Raw genomic sequence first — 21,540 nt, 5'->3', positions numbered from 1 at the left:
CCACCTCCTCCACCTCCTCCACCTCCATCACCACCTCCTCCACCTCCTCCACCTCCACCTCCACCACCTCCTCCTCCTCCATCACCACCTCCTCCACCTCCTCCTCCTCCCCCTCCTCCTCCTCCTCCATCACCACCACCTCCACCTCCTCCTCCTCCACCTCCTCCCCCTCCTCCTCCATCACCACCTCCTCCTCCATCACCACCTCCTCCACCTCCTCCTCCTCCATCACCACCTCCTCCACCTCCTCCTCCTCCACCTCCTCCACCTCCTCCTCCTCCTCCATCACCACCTCCTCCACCTCCTCCTCCTCTACCTCCTCCCCCTCCTCCTCCTCCTCCATCACCACCACCTCCACCTCCTCCTCCACCTCCTCCCCCTCCTCCTCCTCCTCCATCACCACCTCCTCCTCCATCACCTCCTCCTCCATCACCACCTCCTCCTCCTCCTCCTCCACCTCCACCTCCTCCTCCATCACCACCACCTCCTCTTCCTCCTCCTCCTCCTCCACCACCACCTCCTCCCCTCCTCTTCCTCCTCCTCCACCTCCACCTCCTCCCCTCCTCTTCCTCCTCCTCCACCTCCACCTCCTCCCCCTCCTCCTCCATCATCCTAGCCTTGAAGATAAGTAGAAATTCCAAGAGTTTATCCCCAACTCCTTTCTTCTAGAATCCACCAGTACCAAAGATTGAGCAGGTGCCCCAGGCTCTCTACCGGCCATGACTGGTTGACAGGCAGGATTTGTGCAAGCTCACTGCACAGATCCCCAGGTTTGCTGAGGAGATGACTGCAATGGCTGTGTCATACCCAGTGGCGTCTCCTAAACTCTCCTTGTCTTCCGGCTCCTCCATCCCCACGATGTTCTCTGAGCTGTACTGAGGGTGTGAATAAATGTCTCAGGGCTGAGCACTCAGCTATCACTTACTCTTAACATCTGGAGCCTCCTGAATTCCCTGAGTCCCTGTACTCACTTCATTTAACTCTGCCTCAACCCCGCTTCTGCAGCTACCACAGTGCGGTGCAGGCCCATGCGCCTTGGTGCCTCCACCTTCAGTCTTTCTAATCACACCCCAGGATAAGTAACAAATGCCAGTTCTTGGGTGAAGAACGGAGGCTCCAGTGGCTAACTTACAAGCACACGGCTGCAACAAGAATTCCAGTGTGATCTTTAAGCCATTCCAAAATAACAGTTTAACCTTCTAGAGTCAAAGGAAAACCATGGATATTTAGGATGATTCTTAGAAATTAAAATAACCCAGGAATAAGAAAAGTGTAAGGTTGTGGTCTTGTTTGTTTCAAGTAGAGGCCCAAGTTTTTGTTTTTGTTTTTGTTTTTGTTTTTTTTTTTTCCGGAGCTGGGGACCGAACCCAGGGCCTTGCGCTTCCTAGGCAAGCGCTCTACCACTGAGCTAAATCCCCAGCCCCGAGGCCCAAGTTTTAAAAGGCAAAAATCTATGCCTTTTCTTTCCTACATCAAAAGACTCAAACAGGCATGATGGCATATGCCTCGAACCCAGCCCCTCGCTCTGGACGCCAAGGCTGAAGATCTGTGTGAGCCGTGGCAAGCCTGGTCTACACAGCAAGTTCCAGGCCAGTTCCGGCCTGTGACTACACTGTGAAACACCATCTCAAAACACAACAAGACAAGACCCCAAACATGGAAACAGAGTGCTTCGCATGCAGTAGGTACACAATAAGTTTTGAGTAAATGAGATAAAATATTTCAACAGGTTTAATAGAAAAATCTACACTGTCTCAATAAAAAATTGGTTTTTCATACTGTCATTAACCAAACAGAACATAAATGCTAAATTTTATAATTTATCTGTTGATGCATCTCTCTAGTTAGATGAAAAAGACAAAGACTTTTAACTTGATGTGTAATGGCTACCAAGACCCTGAGAATCGAGGACAAGGAGAGGTTTTATCCTGTGACGACCTGCCTCCCTGTCCACAAGTCACCCTGAGATCTGAACGGCTTCTCGTAGGTGTGCCCTTCGGCGACACTGACGACATCACTCTACCGCTGTTTTGGAAGGCTCAGCCTTTATCACATGTTTCACTGTGTTTGGGCTATGAATAGCATTTGAAAATTTACTCGGTTATAATTATAGACGGTGAACACCTGCCAATGTGCTGGAAAATGAAATCATGCAAAATTAAAAGACAAGTGTGCAATGTTGTCGGATGCCAAGCCATCAGCATAGCAAATGCGCACTCTGTAAACTAAGATTCTACTGAGACCACTGTGTATTACACACAGAACCGACAAATTACCCTAGCCACACGGCTAATTATTTTTAAAGGATAAATATTTATCAGCTTGTCAGTTTAAACAGTTTTTAAGTGAAAATACTAAATGAATACTGCTCATTAAGTGAATTTATATTTATTAAATGAACACATATCAAGTCACACAGATACAGACATACAGGCAGAAACAGGAAAGTAAAGGGGGCTGGTTGGAAACAGGAGATCAGTAGGACTGGGAAGAGGACAAGAGACAGTAAGAGGTGACTATGATTGTGACATGGCATTATGTACACGCATGAAATGGCATAAACACCATTGTTATACATAGTTGATACATGGTAATGAAAAAGTAAAACCAGGCCAGCTCGATGGTGTCTCGCATGTGAGCTGAGAAACTCAGTTTGCTCCCCAGAACCCACGAGGGGAACCAATGCACACAAGTTGTCCTGTGACCTCATATGCAGCATGGTACCTCCCCCCACCAAAATAAAAAACAGAATGTAAAACTTGCTTTAAACACTATAAAATAAATAAACTTTGCTTCTCGTTAGCGTGATTTAAATGCGTACGAAGGGGATGTGTGTCAGTGGTGGAGTAACCTGAGGAGCGTCTTCAAGGCCCTGAGGTAGATCCCAGAAGAAAGGTGGCTAAGAACTTAGAACTCTAGAAAGACCTTCTTTAGCACAACTTAAGAATAAGGTAAAGTTTATGGGGCTGGAGAGATGAGTCAGCCATACTCTGTCCCCAGAGCCAACGTCACTTCCAAGGCATCAATGTCCTCCTCTGGCCTCCCTGGACACTAGTCACACATGTACAACACACATGTAGTACACACACACACACACACACACACACACACACACACACACACGCAAGCAAAACACTATGCACATAAAGTAATGTAAAACAAATAAATCTAATAAGTAAATGAAATATGCTTTAAAATAAGGTAAAGTTTAAATAAAATACAAAACTAAAGTATCTAATCTTTCTGAGGTATTTTCATCTTTCTTGGTAATCTATCAGATTTTTAAGGTATATAGTCATGAAATGGACATGAGAAAGAACAAATTTTTGTGCTGTTAAATTTCATACGATTTTACCTTTTTATAAACTCAAAATTTTCTCAGTATATTTACTTGAAAAGTATAGCACAAAATAAGTACTATAGGAACATTTAAAAATAAAATGTCTGAGAACACCGTCCATCTATGCTGGTGTGACTGGGTCATGAGATTTCCTCAAGGTCATGACAAGTCTTTCTCATTTCATGTAACAAGACCTGGAAAGCCTGGGTCAAAATAAATCCCACGCTGACCTCTGTGAAGGACCCATTCACCAGTGTTGGGGCAAAGACTGAAAAACATGATTAGGAGCAGATTGAGACTGGTGGTAAGGGCTGGAGAGATGGCTCAGCGGTTAAGAGCACTGCCTGCTCTTCCAGAGGTCCTGAGTTCAATTCCCAGCAACCACATGGTGGCTCACAACCATCTGTAATGAGATCCAATGTCCTCTTCTGGTGTGTCTGAAGACGGCTGCAGAGTACTCATAACATAAAATAAGTAAGCCTTTAAAAAAATAAAAGACCGGTGGGAAAGGCTGCTTGCTGCAGACGGCCTCCCAATAGCACATTCCCTCTTTTATGCTTTTGAAAACCAGCCCCCTGACCCAGCAGCTCCTCAGACCCAATCCATGCCAACTTCTATAACATCAACACTGCCTGTTTCTTAGTATGAAAAGTTTGTAATTATATATAACATTAAACAGTGCCTATTTAGGCAATGAACAATTGTTTATTATGACGAGATATTACCCGAGAAAAGGGCTCAGGAATCTTTAGTCACATTAATTATTAATTCATAATCTATTCAAGTAGTAAAAGATTTGGTAAATTTCCTACGGCTTATCAAAAGGAAAGTAAATGTGTGGTAAAATAGAGAGCACAGGACGAACACCTATTTCATAACCCATTTCATATCTGACCGCCAACCAGCTGTGCATACCAGTGTACTAGGGCAAAAGTGCTGGTGTTGAGACAAAAATTCTAATTAAGCTAAGCTGTCTCACAGACCTTCCATGAGGCTGTGAATAACCCATGACCTGACGCTGAGACTTAACTCTCGACTGTCTAACATCCTATCTCCATACAAGTCAGCACTGTCCGTTTACAAACAAAACAGACATGCTACAATAACACTTGAAAACAGTGTTTTGGGGGCTGGAGAGGTGGTTCAGTGGTTAAGAGCACTGACTGCTCTCCCAGAGGTCCTGAGTTCAAATCCCAGCAACCACATGGTGGCTCACAACCATCTGTAACGAGATCTGATGCCCTCTTCTGGTGTGTCTGAAGACAGCTACAGTGTACTTATATAATAAATAAATAAATCTTAAAAAAAAAAAGGCTAAGGTCTTTTAAAAAAAGCACTGTAGTAGGAAAAAATATATGAAAATCAAGAACTTTAAAAAAATGTATGTTTCTCATTTCAACTTTTCTGAAGGTACACAACAAGGGGGACCACGGACAGGGCGTGCTTATATTTTGTAAAGAGGACATGGGGGTAGATAAAATAGATACAGTTCATCCTGTAAGCTGGAGAGAAAAGTATCAACTGATACAACATGTGCAAAGACCTGGGTTCTATCAGCAGAGCCAATAGGAGGGAGGAAGGGAGGGAGGGAGGGAGGTAGAGAGGGAGGGAGGGTGGGAGGGAGGGATGGAGGGAGGGAGGAGCTAGATAGCTCCTTCTAATTGTGCATGATGGCACACACCTGTCCTTCCAGCATTCCAGCAATCAGGAACTCAGAAGCTTGAGAGCAAACGGTATTGGGACAGAAGGTGGCTAAGGGAGCATGAAAGACAGCAATGACTAGAGAAGGCAGCCGCACAGCCTTCTGGGGAAGAGACGGCTCAGTGTATAGAGAAAGATAATGAAACTGTGTAAACTGTGTGGTAAGAGGAAGGCTTCTTGCACACCTAAGAGAGGAGCAAGAGTGAGGGCTGTGTGTCTGACTTAAACTTCTGGTTCTGACTACAGGGCAGAGAAAAGGAAAGCAAAGCAGAACTTACTTTAAATCTGCCAGGTGTGGCAGTGCACACATTTAATCCCAGCACTCAGGAGGCAGAGGCATGCAGATCTCTGTCTGAGTCTGAGGCCAGCCTAGTTTATTAAGCAAGTTCCAGGACAGCCAGAAAAACCCTGTCTTCAAAACAAAACGAAACAAAACAAAACAAACAAAAGACCAAATCTGCCCCTAGAACATTACTACTGTGCTATGTTATTCTGATTTATAGTTCCCATAAGAAGTGAATTAAATACACTTCTAACCTAATAAAGTCCAAAGGCTATACTACGCAGTCCTGTCCAAGTGCAGCAAGGTAAAGGCACCCGTGACTGCACGTGGCCCCTCCCCACTCCTTCCTTTCTCACCAGCACCCATTCTGTCCGGTGATGGACGGGGTCTCCTGGTTATTAGGGCCGGAACGCTTATTAACCCAGACTAAAGTAACCGTGTCCGACTTCTTGCCAGTGACAGCTTAGAGAGGAACATGGCCACTATGATCAACAGAGGCTGAGGCAAAGTCTCCAGGGAAACACTTTCTTCTCTGAGACACAGGAAGGCAGGGCTGCAGGCGGGAAGCAGGGATGGCTACGTCTGTAAACAATGGAGCAGAGTGGAGTCGTCCTATGAGGAATCAGAACAAGTAAAACCAAAGCCTGCCTACAATACACACAAACACGCTACGGCCACGGGGCTGATGCCACTGAGAGGTGCTCTGGGAACCATTAATGTGTGTCATGTGCAATGCTTCAAGCTCCATTGCTCCCTGGGAGAAATACTTACACATCATTAAATCATAAATCCTCCCCACCTCATTTAACAAAGTATTTAATCACTTAATCTAGATCTACCTCCTTTTCCTGTTAATTACCAGCGAGTTTATGTATTTTCCCTCTATAATCTTGTAATCATATGTGCACTTATATTTTACCTAATTTTATTGACAGACATCAGGACTACAGCTCAGTAGTGACCCAGAAGTGGGCCTGAGGTCATAAAGATGCATGACGGGACTGCTTTTAGATTCAGCAAAAATGAGAGAGAGAGAGAGGGGGGGGGGGGACTGCTGAGATGCAGGGGAACCATTTCCCTGCTCCTCCAATTCCAAGTACAGTGCTTGCACACAGTAATTCTAGAACATTTGTCACATAGATTTTAATGCGTTGTTGATATGAAGTCAACAAATTGATAACAGGTGATAAAAGGCTATTGTCTACCAATGTGGCAATTTTTATAGGTTTAGTGGTCACCTGGGATCAAGTCCATAGTTCTCCTTGCTGACCAGTCCTCCGAGCTGAGTGACAGACAGTACCATGGAGGACTAACTCCAACTCAGCGTCCACGTGAGGCCAGAGTGTGAACAATGAGGAGGCAGCGAGGCTGGAGGGAAGTGGAGTCAGCCATGTTAAGGCTGTATTCTACCATAATGGGGTCAGACAGTAAAGTGAGGTGGTCAGATGTGCAGGGTAGATAAATGGCTCTGCAGCCATGCAGTGGACAGAGAGGTGAAGGCTGGGGGAAGTCTGAGAAGTGAAGGTGAGCCATACAGTGGAAGCAGAGACACAAACCCATTGAGGGGTGACTTCCTTTCGGGCGCCTCCGAGACAGCTGAACCTCACTCAGTGTGGAGATGGGAAAACTAATTTTTCTCCTCAGTCTGTCATTATTCACCAAGTAATTCAAACGGCAAGTTCTTTTATGTTCATTTCTTCCGTGCATTTGGAAGTCATCTCCCATGGATTCTGACACCTTGTTATCGCTCACGTTTGTTTGCTTTTCCTCTTCTACCACATGGCAGTCCACTATTGTGTCTGCCACAGAACCACCTTGTAACTGATACGACACATCCCCTGTTGACCCTGTACACACACTTTCCATCTTCCAGAACCATCTTTGTAACACTAGCAATCATATTACCCTCTTGCTCAAAGCGCCAGTGGCTTCCCATTGTCCTGGGCGAACAGCTACATGCCTTAACATTGCCCAGTCCCTCGGGACCTGGGTCTTGCCTGGGAACAATACAGTGTCTACCATTACAGTGCACCTCTTAGGTGCCGGGCACTTTGCAGGCGCTATTCCATTTAACTCTCTCAGCAGCACAGTGAGGCGAGAACTACCAGCATCACCCCAGATAGGGAAACTGAGTTGAGGGCAATGTGAATCTTATTCATGGTTGTACAGATAATGAAGTATCCAAGCCAGGTCTGTCTGACTCCCAGCATATGCTCCTAGATTCCATACTCCCCTCAAACTGTGAACATGAACCATCCTAAATCACTGGCAAGTCTCAGAACCTTCATACAAACTATTTTCTAGGCCTGGATCTCTACAGCAATCTCATAAGAAAAGCGTGGTGTATATCCATAACACTAGCACCTGGCAGGCTGAGGCAGGAGAGCCTGACTCAAAATAAATGAATGAATGAATGAGTGAGTGAGTGAATGAATATTAAATCTCTTTACAGGTGTTTGCCTCCAGGAACTCTCCCTTTGCTTCTTTATGGCCTGTCACCCCTTGGCAACATCCAAATTGTTCCACTGGCCCCCAATGCTTGCTATGGTATTCACTCTTTGCTGCTCAAATGCATGCATGAATAAATGCTGTGGGGCGGAAACTCCATAAAATGGAAATTTCATCTCTGCAAGTTAATGTGAGACAGCAAGAAGGCAGATACATTTATTTATCCACTGGATATTTACTTAGTAGCTTCCAGGTCATGGCCAATATTCTGAGTACTTGAGAACTTAAGAGCCCTTCTGGGGAAGAGACTTACCAACATTAGCTTACTGAACAATATAAACCAAGTTCCTCTTGCAACAATGTCAGCAGTAAAGAGTAATAGATGGGGAGCAGAGAGAGATAGAGGCCTCTAGGAAGTCCCTCGGTATAGAACCCTGTGTCCTGCAGAACAAATCAAGCTTGAGCTATGCTTTACATAGTCTATTGCACTTGTGAAAGAGGAGAGGTGCATTCGGTAGATATGATGGCATTTGCATGCCACCTCACCTCACAAAAGCTCTGCGTTCTCATCCTGATTTTAGAGGTGAAAATCGGACACAAGGAAAGCCAAGGAACTTGCCCAAGGTCACTTAGTCCAAGAATAGGGAAGCATTTGAACTCAGTTCTGACCCTAGTGCATTTCCTTACCACTGAAGCTGCGCGTCTTTAACAAGGTACTCCCCAGAGCCTCGATACTTCTATCTACAACGTAACTCTTAACATGTTACATATTTAGTTTCCCACTCAAATGTAAATGAGAAGGGAAGTGAATGGCCAAGAAGAGACCAAGGTGAATCAGAGTAACAACATGGGGAAGGGCAAAGCCCTGAAACACTAGATGAGAAGCCAAGAAACTTCCAGGTCATGTACTCAAACACAACCCACAGCAAGGTTGGATGGACACAATGATGACACCGTTACTTAAGAAGAAACCACCAGGGCTGGAGAGATGGCTCAGTGGTTAAGAGCCCTGACTGCTCTTACAGAGGTCCTGAGTTCAAATCCCGGCAACCACATGGTGGTTCACAACCATCTGTAATGGGACCTGATGCCCTCTTCTGGTGTGTCTGAAGACAGCCGTAGTGTACTATGATAAATAAATAAATAAATAAATAAATAAATAAATAAATAAATAAAAAGAAACCACCATATAGCTATACAGAGGTCTAGGAGAAACAGTTCCTTATGTCTAAGGGATAGAATGCACATCTATTGAAAATTAATTCCTGCCTGTGGAATGAACTATAACTGATTTGAGAGTTTGTAAGAAACATTTGAAGCCCTTCGCTTTCTACAGTAACCGTTTTACAGATCTGACTGCCCCTCTTTGATCTAAGTCACTACAGAATGCTGTCACATCCTAATGCCCAGTCCCTGAGCAGTCTTCCTATGTGCAAATATTTCTCCTGTTCCTCCACATTTCAACACACCTTCTACTAAAAAGGATAACGTGACTGTAGAGAAAATGGCAGGACGTTATAGGATTTTAAACCTTACCGCACTCACAATTTAAGTAGGTCTGCACGTGAAAAGCGGAAAGAAACAATTCAAGGGAAGACAAAAAATAGCTCAACAGCCAAGTATTTTCACCAAATGCCTTACCTGAACCCAACTTTCCCTGCCCCTCCTACGCCCCCACCCAAAGCAGGGTCTTGAACTCGTGGTGGTATTATTCCTCAGCTTCCTGGGAGGACTGAGAGTACACTGCTAAGCACCTAACTTTGGGTCCAACTTTCCAACCTGGACCTTCTTTATGACTTAAGCTGCTTTTTTTATTAGTGTTTTCTAGTTCTGGTTTAGGATGCTTTTAGAAAATGAAATCCTGTCTTGGTTGTTAAAGAGCCAGAAAAACATTATCCTGCCAGTCACCCTGAACAAATAACAAGCATTTCATGCAATTCCTCATTTTTGAGGCCTTCGGTGTGAAACTTTCCACACAGGACACTGTAACAACGTGAAAAGTGCACTGGCTACACTTGGCAACAAACAGAAAAACAAAGATGGGACTTGTAGCTAACCAGACCTTTCATAAGTACTATACTCCACAGGCAATGACATTTCTGCCGAAAACACCGTAAAAACAATCCTTGCTCATCTATGTTTGAAAACCGTTTTTAGTTTAGACTGTTCCATTTGGGCCCAACATTCAGTGTTTTACAGAGCCCCCCCCCCCCCCAATGCCTAGTGATGCCGTTTTAACAGCCAATCCAGTTAGTTACCCCTTGGAAGCAAAGGCGACAGTGAATTAACTGCAAGTCAAAATCACACCGTCTAAGTCAGTCTAAAACGCTCTTACCTCGACGCTCTTCAGAATGAACCCGCTTCTCTCTCTCACGTCTTTAAAGGGACATCTCTTGGACAGCATAAGCAGATGGGCAAGAAGTTTATTCATCCCATCCAAAGAAACACCATTTGAAAGCCCGTCCGAAGGTCGAGAAAGTGTCTCTTTGGCAGAACGAAGGTACTCGGTTTTTCTCAGAACAATCTGCCTAACGCTTTCCAGTGCTGTCTCTCTAGTAGTTGGGTCTCTACTGCACAGACCCTCCCACCTCACTTCATTCTCTCCTTCGGCCATGACTGACAATCGTGAGCTTTTTCTTTTTCAGTCTTTTTGAGAGAGAGATTGGTTAAGAATAAAGTCAGAAAAATCCAGCGGTCACGAAAGCAGGCGTCTGGATGGCACTGGGAATCACACGTGCTTTTTTAAAGTTGATGCTTTCAAATCGATCCACAAGGCGGTTCACCCAGGCACCCTCTCCCACACGAAAGGGCAGTCTTCTGACAGAGATGGAAAAGAACCAACTTGGAAAGTTGCAATCTCACAGAGCTGGTTAGCTGGACAGGGAGTCTCGGGGAAGTGCTCTCGGTGTCGCAGGGTCAGCGGATATCCTCGCGTTGTGGAGCTGTCAAATCCGTGCTTGGTCCCAAAAGGCTGGTAACAGTAGAAGGTTCTCCAGCCATTCGATTTTTTTATTTTTTGTCTGTGCAGCGGCCAGTTTTCTAGTGTTCCCACCCCGCCCTCCTCCGACACCAGTCTCCGCCCCTGTCGGCTCCTCCTAGCGCCTCGGCAGGGCAGCGGGCGGGCTGCTGGCGGGGGTAGGCGGTAGACCCTGGCCCTTAGCTGCTGGGGCCTGAGGCTCCGGTGCTCCGGGGACTCCAGTGCCCACCAGTCACTGTGTCAGCGGCGACAGAGGGCAGCGTCGCCGACCCTGCCGGTTCCTGTCTTCCGGGGTACGCCGTGCTTCTCTTACCCCTCTGTCCTCGCCCACCTCCGCCAAGCCAGAGGGCACCCAGCGACCCAGCAGTCATCGAGCCCCGGGCTGCGCTGCTGAAGCACAGGGCCCCAGGCACAGAGCCCGCCCCTTCGCCCAGCCCCGTCGGTGGGGCTCGGCCCAGAAGGCGGGAGCAGGGAGGGGAGACGGGGTCCTCACACCCAGCCCCTCCCCTGTCCCCGCCCGGGACCGCCGGGAGCCGCCCCTGCCCCATGCCTGCCTCTCCGCCCAGGCACACGCGACCCGCAAAGGCAGCCATTGGAAGCAGCCCCGCCCTCGGGCAGAGTACCTCCGGACCCCGAGTCCAACGCGCGCCGCCGGCTAAGGCCGGCTGCTGCGCATGCGCGACGCCGGCCAAGGCGCATGCGCTCTCCGCGGCGTTGTCCGTTCTCGACGTTTGGAGGCGCTGGCTTGAAGAAGGGTAAAGGAAATTAAGGAGTACGGATGCCCCGAGATGTTTATCGCACAAGAAAAAACGAACAAATAAAGGTGCTTTGTAGTATTCCTAGTATAAGTGGGATATAATTAAAGATTAGCCTAAAAATTAGTGACAGCCAAGCCCCAGATTCAGTAGGCAGGGCGTCTTTGCGTTGGCTTTCGGGAAATGTAGTTGTAATGCTACCGACGCGCTCTGTTTGCGACAGAAAATACAACTCCCAGATGCCACCGCGACACTCGTCTTTGCCCGCGAACCAACGGTTCTGGAGGCCGTGGTTAACTGGGAGCGTCTGTCTGGTAAGCGTGGTAGACTTGGCTGTGAGCCGCTCATTGGAAATGGTTTTCCCCTGAAATTTTGGTGCTGAAGCCATCTGGGATTGCTTTCTTTCATTCCAGAGCCTTTCCCCAATGGCTTGCCGGGAGAGAAATAGTGCAGGCGCTAAACTTGGTGGGTGACTGGAGCAAGGATTTGGGGATAATTGTTTGGAAGGTCGAGGAGCAGCCTTAAGACAGGCAAGCTGGGGAAAACAAACGACGCCGCTGCTTCCGCAATCCTCTTGCACGGGATCTGTAAGATTCGAGAACACCCCTCTGAGCCCTACGTTCCGGATGTCACACTCGTTTGAATCTTACGGAGCCAGTTCTGGATGGATTAGGAATCCCTACTAAGCATTGCAATTGCACCTTTGTTCTTACAGGGGTGTGTTTTGCGCTGTGTTTTTGCTAAGTCAAATAGAATCCGAAGGGATCTTTGAAAGCAAGTCCGTTTTGTGTGAGACCGAGAAGAACTCCCAAATGTCCCTAGGTTCGAAGTTTTACAAGCTTTGAAAGGTTCTGTATGAAAAGAAGCCCATAAAAACCTCCCAAATGTGTTGTCTTTGAGTGATGTGGACATTTCTCAGAAGGTGTTGTGAAGTGTTTATACTTGAGAAAACTCAGATTTGGAAGGTTTGTCTAGTAAGACTGGTAATCGGATTAGATTTTAATCCTTTGTTTTACAGAGTAAACGTAGTCATAAAATATTGATCAGGGACTGGAGAGATGGGGTGGTTGTTTAAGAAGGCTTGTTCCTGGGGCTGGGGATTTAGCTCAGTGGTAGAGCGCTTGCCTAGGAAGCGCAAGGCCCTGGGTTCGGTCCCCAGCTCCGAAAAAAAAGAACCAAAAAAAAAAAAAAAAAAAAAAAGGCTTTGCTAACCTAGGACTAATCCTAGAAACTTCTAGCTTCTGTAGAAGCCTAGAATGTTTTCAGCTTCTGAGACTTACTGCTGAATAAGCTCACCCTTCCTGGCTCTCTCTGAACTCTGGCTGGCTGGTTCAGCGCCCAGCTGTTCTGACTCAAACTGGCATCTCTTGCTTCTGACTGAATTACTCTGCTTGGCTTCAAACTCACTCACTCTAGCGAACTGTTCTAACCTTCTGCTCCTGCTCATTCAGTCTTTCCCTGTGTCTAACTTGTTCTCTCTTCAACCTGCCTCTGTAAAACTCCCAGTAAAGCTCCCTTCCTTCCTCTCCCTCTGCTCTGCTCCCTCTTATGTTGCCTCTCTCCTTTCTCTTTTCCTGAGAGCTGGGCATATCCTATTCTATCAAATCTTTTTCTGATTCGTCACTTTGTCTGCCTCTCAGTTTGAAAGTAGACATCACATGGCTGCTTCCTTCTACAAACTAACTTTACCTTCATTGTTTGGGATAAAAGGTGTGTGCTAAGGGCATGTCAGTGTTCTAATCTGAGTAGCCATGTTGCTGGATTAAAATCCCACCACAGGCGAGTGGAAAAGACATAACCCCTCATCGTATTAGAAAATTAATGTATAAAATAAGTTGTGATACTATTTGATATTGTTGGCTGTGGGAACATTTAGCCCAATCTTAGAAAGTCAGGGAAGTTTTCATCCCAAGGAAAATGAAGGCCAAATGAATAGCACAAGGCTTCAGCCAACAAGTGCCTGCTGACTGCCTTCTGCTCAGTAGGGCGTCACTGAGCTTGTAGTCTAGGAGAGCAAATAAGAGTGCATGGCAAAGGAAACAATGAAGCAAATTGGAAAGGAATGAAAAGTGCTTGACTGGCGAGAAAAGGTTCCCCTTTCAGTCTGAGGAGGATCCTTGATGGCTTGTATGTGCTGGCTGCCCACATCAGCCACCTCAGCCACCTCGGGACAGCTGTTAGAAGATGAGCTAGCAGGGTGGAGTTGCCTTTATCCAAAGGCCTGCAATACTGAGAAGATGGTTTAGCCTCCAATCTGGTGTGTGTGCGCGGGTGGGGTACAGAGGACTCTGCTATTGTGGAGGATGATGCAGACAGTGAGCAGAGAGTCCGTGCTGGGAGGGGGAGTGGTGTGGAGTTTTCTCTGCCTTGTTCTGGGTGGGCTTAATTCTCCAGAGCGTCACAGGGGACCAAGGGCCCATGGTTTTTGTTTGGGGACATGGGCTGTTTTGTTTGTAGGCCCCTCCAGTTACCTTTCTCTGAGTTAATTTATGTGCTTTGCATTCTCTGACGCTACATCAAATCATCTCATGAATCATCAAAACCAAGGGCTTTTGGGAGTTCTGAAGGTCATCCAATTTAATCATCCCGGTGGGACTAAAGATTCCAGAGGGACACGAGGTCTGGGCAGAGGAGACAGGGGAAGACTGGACAGAGAGGGACCTACTTGAAAATACGGCTTTTTTTTTTTTTTTTGGTTCTTTTTTTCGGAGCTGGGGACCGAACCCAGGGCCTTGTGCTTCCTAGGCAAGCGCTCTACCACTGAGCTAAATCCCCAACCCCGAAAATAAGGCTTTTGAAACTGGACTGAGTGGTCCACGTCTTTCATCCTCTAGCTGGGGCGGGGGCGTGAAGGCAGGAGTTTGTATTGAGACTCTCTCTGTTCCACAGGAAACAAGACAGTAAAACCAAAGAAAGCATGAGTTGCTGTCATGGAGAAGTGTGCATGTTGGTATATAGGATAGGGAAGAGGTCAGCAGATTGGCCACTTGCCTTGGGATATGGAAGAGAAATGAGGAAGACGGTTTGAGGTTTCAGTGTAATGTTTTGAAATGGTTGTGATTTTGCCGAAGGAGGTACTCTATGACGTTCAGTGGATTTGAAGTCACCCACAAGTGATTCTGAAGGAGTGGCCAGTGTAGAGGAGAAAACCCTCATGTGTCCTAGAAGCAAAATGAATAAAGAGAAGAGGAAGGAATGGCTATGTTAAATGCTGTCTAGGTCCAGTGACATAAGGACTAATTGACCACTGTGGAGACTTTTTTTTTTTTTCTTTTTTTCGGAGCTGGGGACTGAACCCAGGGCCTTGCACTTGCTAGGCAAGCGCTCTGCCACTAAGCTAAATCCCCACCCCTGTGGAGACTTTTAATAGAGGTTACAGAAGCCATTGCTTTGGAACTGAACTCTTGTGTCTGCCCCCCACCCCCATCCATTCCCCCAGGTCAGACCCTCCCCTACCCCCAAAAATTAAAGTGGCCACCCATGCTAATGTTCTATATATCCAGACTGAAGTTAAGTCGCTATCTGACCTGAGAAATCAGGAGAACAAGAGGGAGGGAGTTTCAAGCTAGCCAGTGGGTATAATAATCTGCTTTGAGGCCTGCTTTCTTCAGTCCTTCCAAATGGTAACATGAAGGAACCTGGGGTTAACCAGTTACTTTCTTTTGTTCTGACTCATCTCTGTCCTGATCTCTTCTGGTGGAAAGTGACTTTGAAGAGACCAGTCTGCTCTTGTTTCTGCTGTGTTTTAGCCTCCCTAGCTATGGAACCAACCTCTGTGCGAGCCAATGAAATGCTCAGCTTATTTGATGGAATGAAGTATTGCTCCATTCCAGAGTTGAAAATAAAGACCAATTAAGCTTTTGCAAATTGCAACTTTGTTGTTTGAAAGGTCACTGACCATCTTGATAACATCAGTTTGGGCGAAGAGTGCAAAAAGGCAGGTAGACTTCTTTTTTAACCAAAGGCAGTAAACAGAGATACAGAATCTCTGTCCTTGTTTCCTTTGTCTAGACGGCCTCTTCTTGTCTGACTCCTCTTCCTCTGAAGATCTTAGCTCAAATAGTTCTTGCTCAGAGAATTCCCCTGATTAGAGAACAAACAAACCAATGTGCTCTTCTTTGAGCCGTATCTTTGCTGGCCGGTGTGTAACAGATGCAGCTTTCAGTTCCAGATTCCCTTACTGTGACTAAGGCCTGGGCAGAGGGGAAAGCTGCACATCTCAGAGCATCCAGTGCAGGGTCTGCTCAGTCAGACGAAAGCTCAGTAGCCTGGGGCCTAGCATAGACCACACACAAGCTTGGTGGTGCTCAGTATGTGCGCACATCTCCTTATCCCAGCAGGCTGGGAGCTGGTGCGGGAAGGTCAGCAGTTCAAGACCAGCCTGAGTCAGTGAGCAAGCCCTTGTGTGGGAGGTAGGTGGGGTGCGGGGAGTGAATGGCACGGAAACACTTGTGGTGTTTTACCTCTCAGAGGTACTGTGTATGCTGATGAACAAAGCTGGGTGGTTGGTGCATGGAAGGAGGTGATGAAAGCTGTACTTTTATGAGACGTCTGCAGAGCAAACAGTTCTGTGACTCGGGTGGAACCAACGCCATGAAAATGCTGAGAACAGATCTCAACCACTCGATCACACCTTCGGCCATCCTTCTCGTGTGTTTAGTCCACCAATGGCATCTTCCACATGCTTATCCTTGTACACTGTGTCGTTGCTCATTAACCATAGTTTGCTGAACCGTGCAGCATTACATCATCATTTTAAATTCCAGCCAGCCGCTGGCCTGATGCTGCCACAGCAGACCTACTTGGTGCTTAAGCTCCAGGAAACAGTTTTAGTTAAAATAAATCTTTGGACGGTGCTCTGAAGAACAGTAAAGGCTAGCACGGATGTTAGTTGTACATCTTACTGGTGTGCAGGGGTTCTTGGTGCTCTAAAGAACAGTAAAGCCTAGCACGGATGTTAGTTGTATGTCTTACTGGTGTGCAGGGGTTCCTTCAGTAGGCGCAAAGGCTTGAGGTGATGGCTATGAAGGAGTTTTGGTTAATTGGATCTTTTGAGGTTGGCAGACACTAAAACCTCAGCCACACCTTCTCATGGTGGCCTATATGAAGGATGGGGAAGAGGGACGCCTTTGCCTTCTGGGTGCTTGTCCTGTCTCCCTGGCATTAGAGCCGGCTTCTTCAGGATTCAGATGACATATACTGGAGACCACCTGAGCTATCCAGCCTTATGGGCCAAACAACTATTAGATCTTGGACTTTCTGCTGAGAGACGTCATTTGTCGGATAAGCTGAAACACAGCTTGTAAGCCACTCTCACAAACCATATGTGTGTGTGATGCACATTTTAGAAGTTCTTACTGAAAGGACGAAGCTGAAACAAAACTTGATAATTCATAAACATCCTTTGAAATACCTACCAAGTAATTAGCACATCAGTCTTCCTGCTAGTGTTGTCTGTCTTTCTGTAGGAAGTTTGTACAAGAAGCTGTTACCTCAGAACCTGAGATTGGGTAGACAGTGTGGTCACTTCATGTTGTTGAGCCCTGGCCTCCTGAGCCACGGCTCCTCAGATTCCATTCCGGTTTAGACACATCCATACTGTGGCTAGTTTCTGGTTCTCTGCCCGAGAGGAGGTTTGCATACACACACATTGGGTTGCACACACACATTGGGCTACTATATAGTTGGCTCCTGAATGTCAAGCTATTTCTGTGTTTCTTTGAAATCATCCAGCCTCTTCCTAATTCACCGGTTCACCTTTAGGGTGGGGCAGGTCAAGGCCGTGCAGCTGACTTTGCCTCAGGTCATTGAGCAAAGACCACGAGACCTCTCCCAAGCAGCTTGCCTTAAAATAGGCAGGAACTTTCCATTCTTTAGCATTCTTACCTGAGGAGGCTTTAGAGGCACGCCCAAAGTGCAGCCCTACAGGACACACCTAACCACAGCCACCCGGGCAGCATCTTTCAAAGCTTTCATGTCATGCTAACGATTTGTTTTCCTATATACAGTATTCAAATATCCTGTAATGGTACTTAGAGAAGTAAGATTGGATCTTATGTAATTGTAAGTGTGAAGTACTAGGCATGGTGTCAATGTTATGCCCAAGTTGCAGGACCCCAAAGACTACCAAGGAGCTGACTCTGATGTAAACACTCAAGGGTCTTTATTAGGACCTCTTGAGTAAGGTCTCTCACCCTCCCTCCTGTCCAAGTGGGTCAGAGTGAGAGCCCCAAGTCTAGGGGTACAGGGTATTTATTATAGTTAACAGAAAGTTTGGGGACATATGGGTCAAGAAGTTAATATTTTTAGAACTTCATTTCTGGCATACGCTGCAGGAACTGAACATGGGGACAAAACACCTTACAAACAAGATGGCTAAGGTGTCTGTTCTCTGCAGGACGTCTAAGGTTATCTGTGTACCGTGACCCTGCTGTTGTCGCCTGACTGACCATTCTAGAGTAGGGCGTTGCCATAGGACACTTGCTTCCGGGGACTCTGTGATTTCCTTCCTGGAATTGGAGTTTTGCCCCTGGTCTCGCACGAAATGGAGTTTCTTCAAAATCAGAGTTGGTTGGGCTTCACATTATATGCCTGCAGTCCCAGCACTCAGGCTGCTGGAGAGAGAGGATCTGGATTTGAACCAAGCCTGGATTCTACATCAAGAACTAGTTTCCTAAATGCATACATAAATAAATGGCAAAAAAAAAAAATCCTTTAAAAATACCAGTAACAGTGTACACTCTCTACCCTCTGCAATGAACAATGTCTTGAGTCTTCCTGACTGTCTTATCTAGTGAGAAATGCTCTTCTAAGTGTTACTTACCTGAATTTCTAAGCTCTACCAATTCTGCCTCAGCCTCCTAAATAGGACCCACTTATTTCCGCTTTAGTTTGCATTTTCCTGGTAAGTTGAGCTGACTCTTGTCTATCTTCTTTCCATAGTCATGTTTTTCTTTAATCCCCAGACAGTACTGGTTATCTGTCAGTGATGGTTCTGTTATATAAAAGGCTAGTTTAAACATTTCCATAAGGGTTTATTGGTGCAATTGAGCTGGTGATCTTCCTGCCTCAGCCCCTGCATACTGGAGTTTTAGCCATGTAGCACCAAGCTTACTCATTTTCAATTTTTATTTGTAGATTGTCTTATTAAAGAAATATCCTCTTAAAGTCTATAACACGTTCTTTGTTTCCTTCTAAAACAGCTACTCCTTGTGCACGTGTGGGTAAGTCTTGTTGGAATTCGTGGTTAGGTTATATTGGCATAGAGAAAATATGCCTAGTCTTACAGTGTGGATAGCATGTTATCCTAGCATACATATGTTCTAGGCAGCATTCCCATATTTAGGAGTCTTTTTTCTAGACTAGACTGTTCTGCCCTGTAGGTTTCAGGACAGGACCCCCAGTCTAATTACCTTTATTCGCATTGTTCCTTCAGTTCCCACTGGTTTTTGTTGTGGTATGTGTGAATATACTTTTTTTTTTTTTTTGGCGACAGGACTTTGTAATGTAGTCCAGGCTATCCTTTCAACTGGCAATCCTCTCCCAAGCCTCAGTCTGAGAGTATAGGTATATGACATGTCCGGCTAAACAAACATTATTAAAATTACATTTTCTAGATAAACTGTCTAGCTTATCTTAGATTTTTCTATTAGACAGTCATATTTCTTGCAATTAAAAATTATATCGATTTTTTGCAAATATCTCCGTGGTAGGGCATGGAGCTCTGGGAATTAATAGCTGGGCCATATGGTAGTCCTCTTTTTAAAACCCTTCGGAAAGCTCCAAGCTGATTTTCACGATCTCTGTATTAGTTTGCACCCTCACTCTTAAACTGGATAAGGGTTCCCTTCTCTCCACATCCTCTCCCACATGTTGTTAGATTTGATTCTAGCCGTTCTAAGTGAAGTGACACTATGTCTCAATGTAATTTTGACTTCCCTTCTGTGATGGCTAGGGATATTGAGCTCTTTACGATAGTTATTTCCAGTCCTTCCTTCCTCCCTCCCTTCCTTCCTCCCTCCCTCCCTCCCTCCCTCCCTCCCTCCCTCCCTTCCTTCCTTCCTTCCCTCCCTCCCTCCCTCCCTTCCTTCCTCCCTCCCTTCCTCCCTTCCTTCCTTCCTCCCTTCCTTCCTTCCTTCCTTCCTTTTTTAAAACTGCCTACTTAGTTAATTTAGTCATTTGTGGATTGGCAATTTTATTTCTTTGCGAATTCTAGATAGTAGTCCCTTGTCGGAAGTGAGCATCATTCTGTGGGCTGTCAACTCTGCTGATTGTTTCCCTTGTTGTAAAGAAACATTTTCTTAGAGGCCCACCTTTGCCACTTGGGATTAGTCCCTGCTCACTCTTGGGGTTCTGTTTAAGAAGCCTTACCCACCCCAGTGTCCTGAACAACATCCTCTGCGTTTTTCTTCCATGTCTGTGTTCTCGATTTTAAATCAGTCTCTGACCCATTGACCTGGTTTTGAAGAAAGTGAGAGAATCCATTCTTCCGCAGGTGGAAAGCCAGCTTTGCCAGCTCCATTTGTTGGATCAGCTCTCTTCTCCCTTCCCCCAATGTATGTTGTTGCCCTTTTTGTCGAACAGTAAGTGGGCATAACCTTGCTGCTTTATTTCCTCTGTCACAGTGGGTCATCCTTGCTGTCTGTGTCTGCAGCGCCTGGCTGCCTCTGTCACTACAGCTCTACGAGGCCTGCAGTTGGTGCTGTGCTGCCTCTGGCTCTGTTCTTACTCCTTGGGAGTGCTTGAGTGTCTTTGGGTTTGTGGTTCTATATGGGTTCTTAAGGTACTTGAGAACAAGGACAGGAAGGGTGTAACAGGTGCTACACTAATCCTTGCGTTAACCCTGACAGTCAGACATCTAGTGTTGGTCTGCCCACCTAGGGACAGTGAGTGTTCCCCATTGTCCAGTAGTCTGTGACTTCCTTTTCAGAATCCTGGGATTCTCGCGGTCTTTCCCTTCTGTGGTTAGACATATTCCTAAGAACTTGCTGTGCATGGGGGAGATTCTTCTGCGTGGATTTTTTCCTAATTTCTGTTTTGGAGAGTAGACTGTTGGTGTAAATGAAATCTGCTGTTGATAGATAGATAGATAGATAGATAGATAGATAGATAGATAGATAGATAGATATTGATATTGGTGTAATTTTCCTTGCACTCTGTGCTCCTTAGTGTTGGTCAGCGTCACACACACTAGTGTAGTCGAGGAAGGAGGAGCCTCAGCTGGGGCTCACCCCCGTCAGACTAGCCCTAGGTGTGTGTGGGCGGTTTCCTTGATTGATGATGGATGTGGGAGGACCCAGCCCTCTGTGTAGTATGGCCCCTAGGTCTGGGTCTGTAAGAAATCAGTAAGCAGCATCCCTTCGTGGACTGCTCCAGGCCCTGCCTGCCCCTATGCTTCTGCCTCAGTTCTTGCCCTGATTTCCTCAGTGACGAACGGTTACATGGAAGTGTAACATGATTTCTTCTCTAGATTGCTTTTGGTCAGTGACAGAAACCTGAGACACTGGTGTAGAGCTTGCTCCTTTCCCCACTTGTCCCATGTACTAATTACATTTTTCATGCAAATAATCAAATTCATCTTTATCAATCTCCCAAGAACACAGTTAATGAGATGTCTTTCTGCTCATAACACATTGATTTGATAGGCAAGAGTTATTTATGTAAAACTCCATGATGCCTTACACAGTTATAGGTATTCCCCATTTTGTATATTTGCCCCTTTACCTAACAGCATTAGAAAAATTGTTCTGTTTAAATGTATTCCATTTCATTTGTTTTGAATGTATATGTTTATGAGGAGGTACATGGATGCCAAGGAGCCTTGTGAAGACAACTTGGAGGGGTCCATTCTCTCTTTCCACCACGTGGGTCTCAGAGATTGAATCAGCTCCTTTAGATAGGTGGAAAGTTTTGTTACTGAGCCATCTCACTGGCTACAAAAAATATTCTCTTTAAAATTTTATATGTACAGCTCTTTGCCAGCATCTGTGTGTGTGCACCACATGAGTGTGAGTCCTCTGCAAGGGCAGCAAGGCCT

At 46.0% G+C, this 21,540-nt stretch overlaps 2 protein-coding genes across 9 annotated transcripts in view; one reads left to right on the top strand and one right to left on the bottom strand.

Annotated features, from left to right (window-relative positions):
• Positions 1-11,398, bottom strand: part of Sesn1 (sestrin 1) — a 93,093-nt gene extending 81,695 nt beyond the window's left edge. Inside the window, exon 1 of one of the 2 annotated variants that reach the window (XM_006256560.4) lies at positions 10,108-11,398. In XM_006256560.4, coding sequence (XP_006256622.1) covers positions 10,108-10,386 — 279 coding nt within the window. In that variant the 5' untranslated portion in view covers positions 10,387-11,398. The remainder of the gene's footprint in view (positions 1-10,107) is intronic. The other variant, XM_063279074.1, reaches the window with a different exon arrangement.
• A 6-nt stretch (positions 11,399-11,404) lies between these two features.
• Positions 11,405-21,540, top strand: part of Cep57l1 (centrosomal protein 57-like 1) — a 56,562-nt gene continuing 46,426 nt past the window's right edge. For 2 of the 7 annotated variants that reach the window (XM_039098619.2, XM_006256562.5), the window contains exon 1: positions 11,471-11,818. In XM_039098619.2, coding sequence (XP_038954547.1) covers positions 11,699-11,818 — 120 coding nt within the window. In that variant the 5' untranslated portion in view covers positions 11,471-11,698. Of the gene's footprint in view, positions 11,819-21,540 lie in introns of all 7 variants that reach the window. The other 5 variants (XM_063279076.1, XM_006256565.4, XM_006256563.5 and 2 more) reach the window with 5 other exon arrangements.

Source organism: Rattus norvegicus, chromosome 20 (genome assembly GCF_036323735.1).
Source record: "Rattus norvegicus strain BN/NHsdMcwi chromosome 20, GRCr8, whole genome shotgun sequence".
In the NCBI taxonomy this organism is placed as follows: domain Eukaryota; kingdom Metazoa; phylum Chordata; class Mammalia; order Rodentia; family Muridae; genus Rattus; species Rattus norvegicus.
The sequence above is the reverse complement of the archived record's forward strand: the minus strand, read 5'-3'. Positions and strand labels throughout refer to the sequence as shown.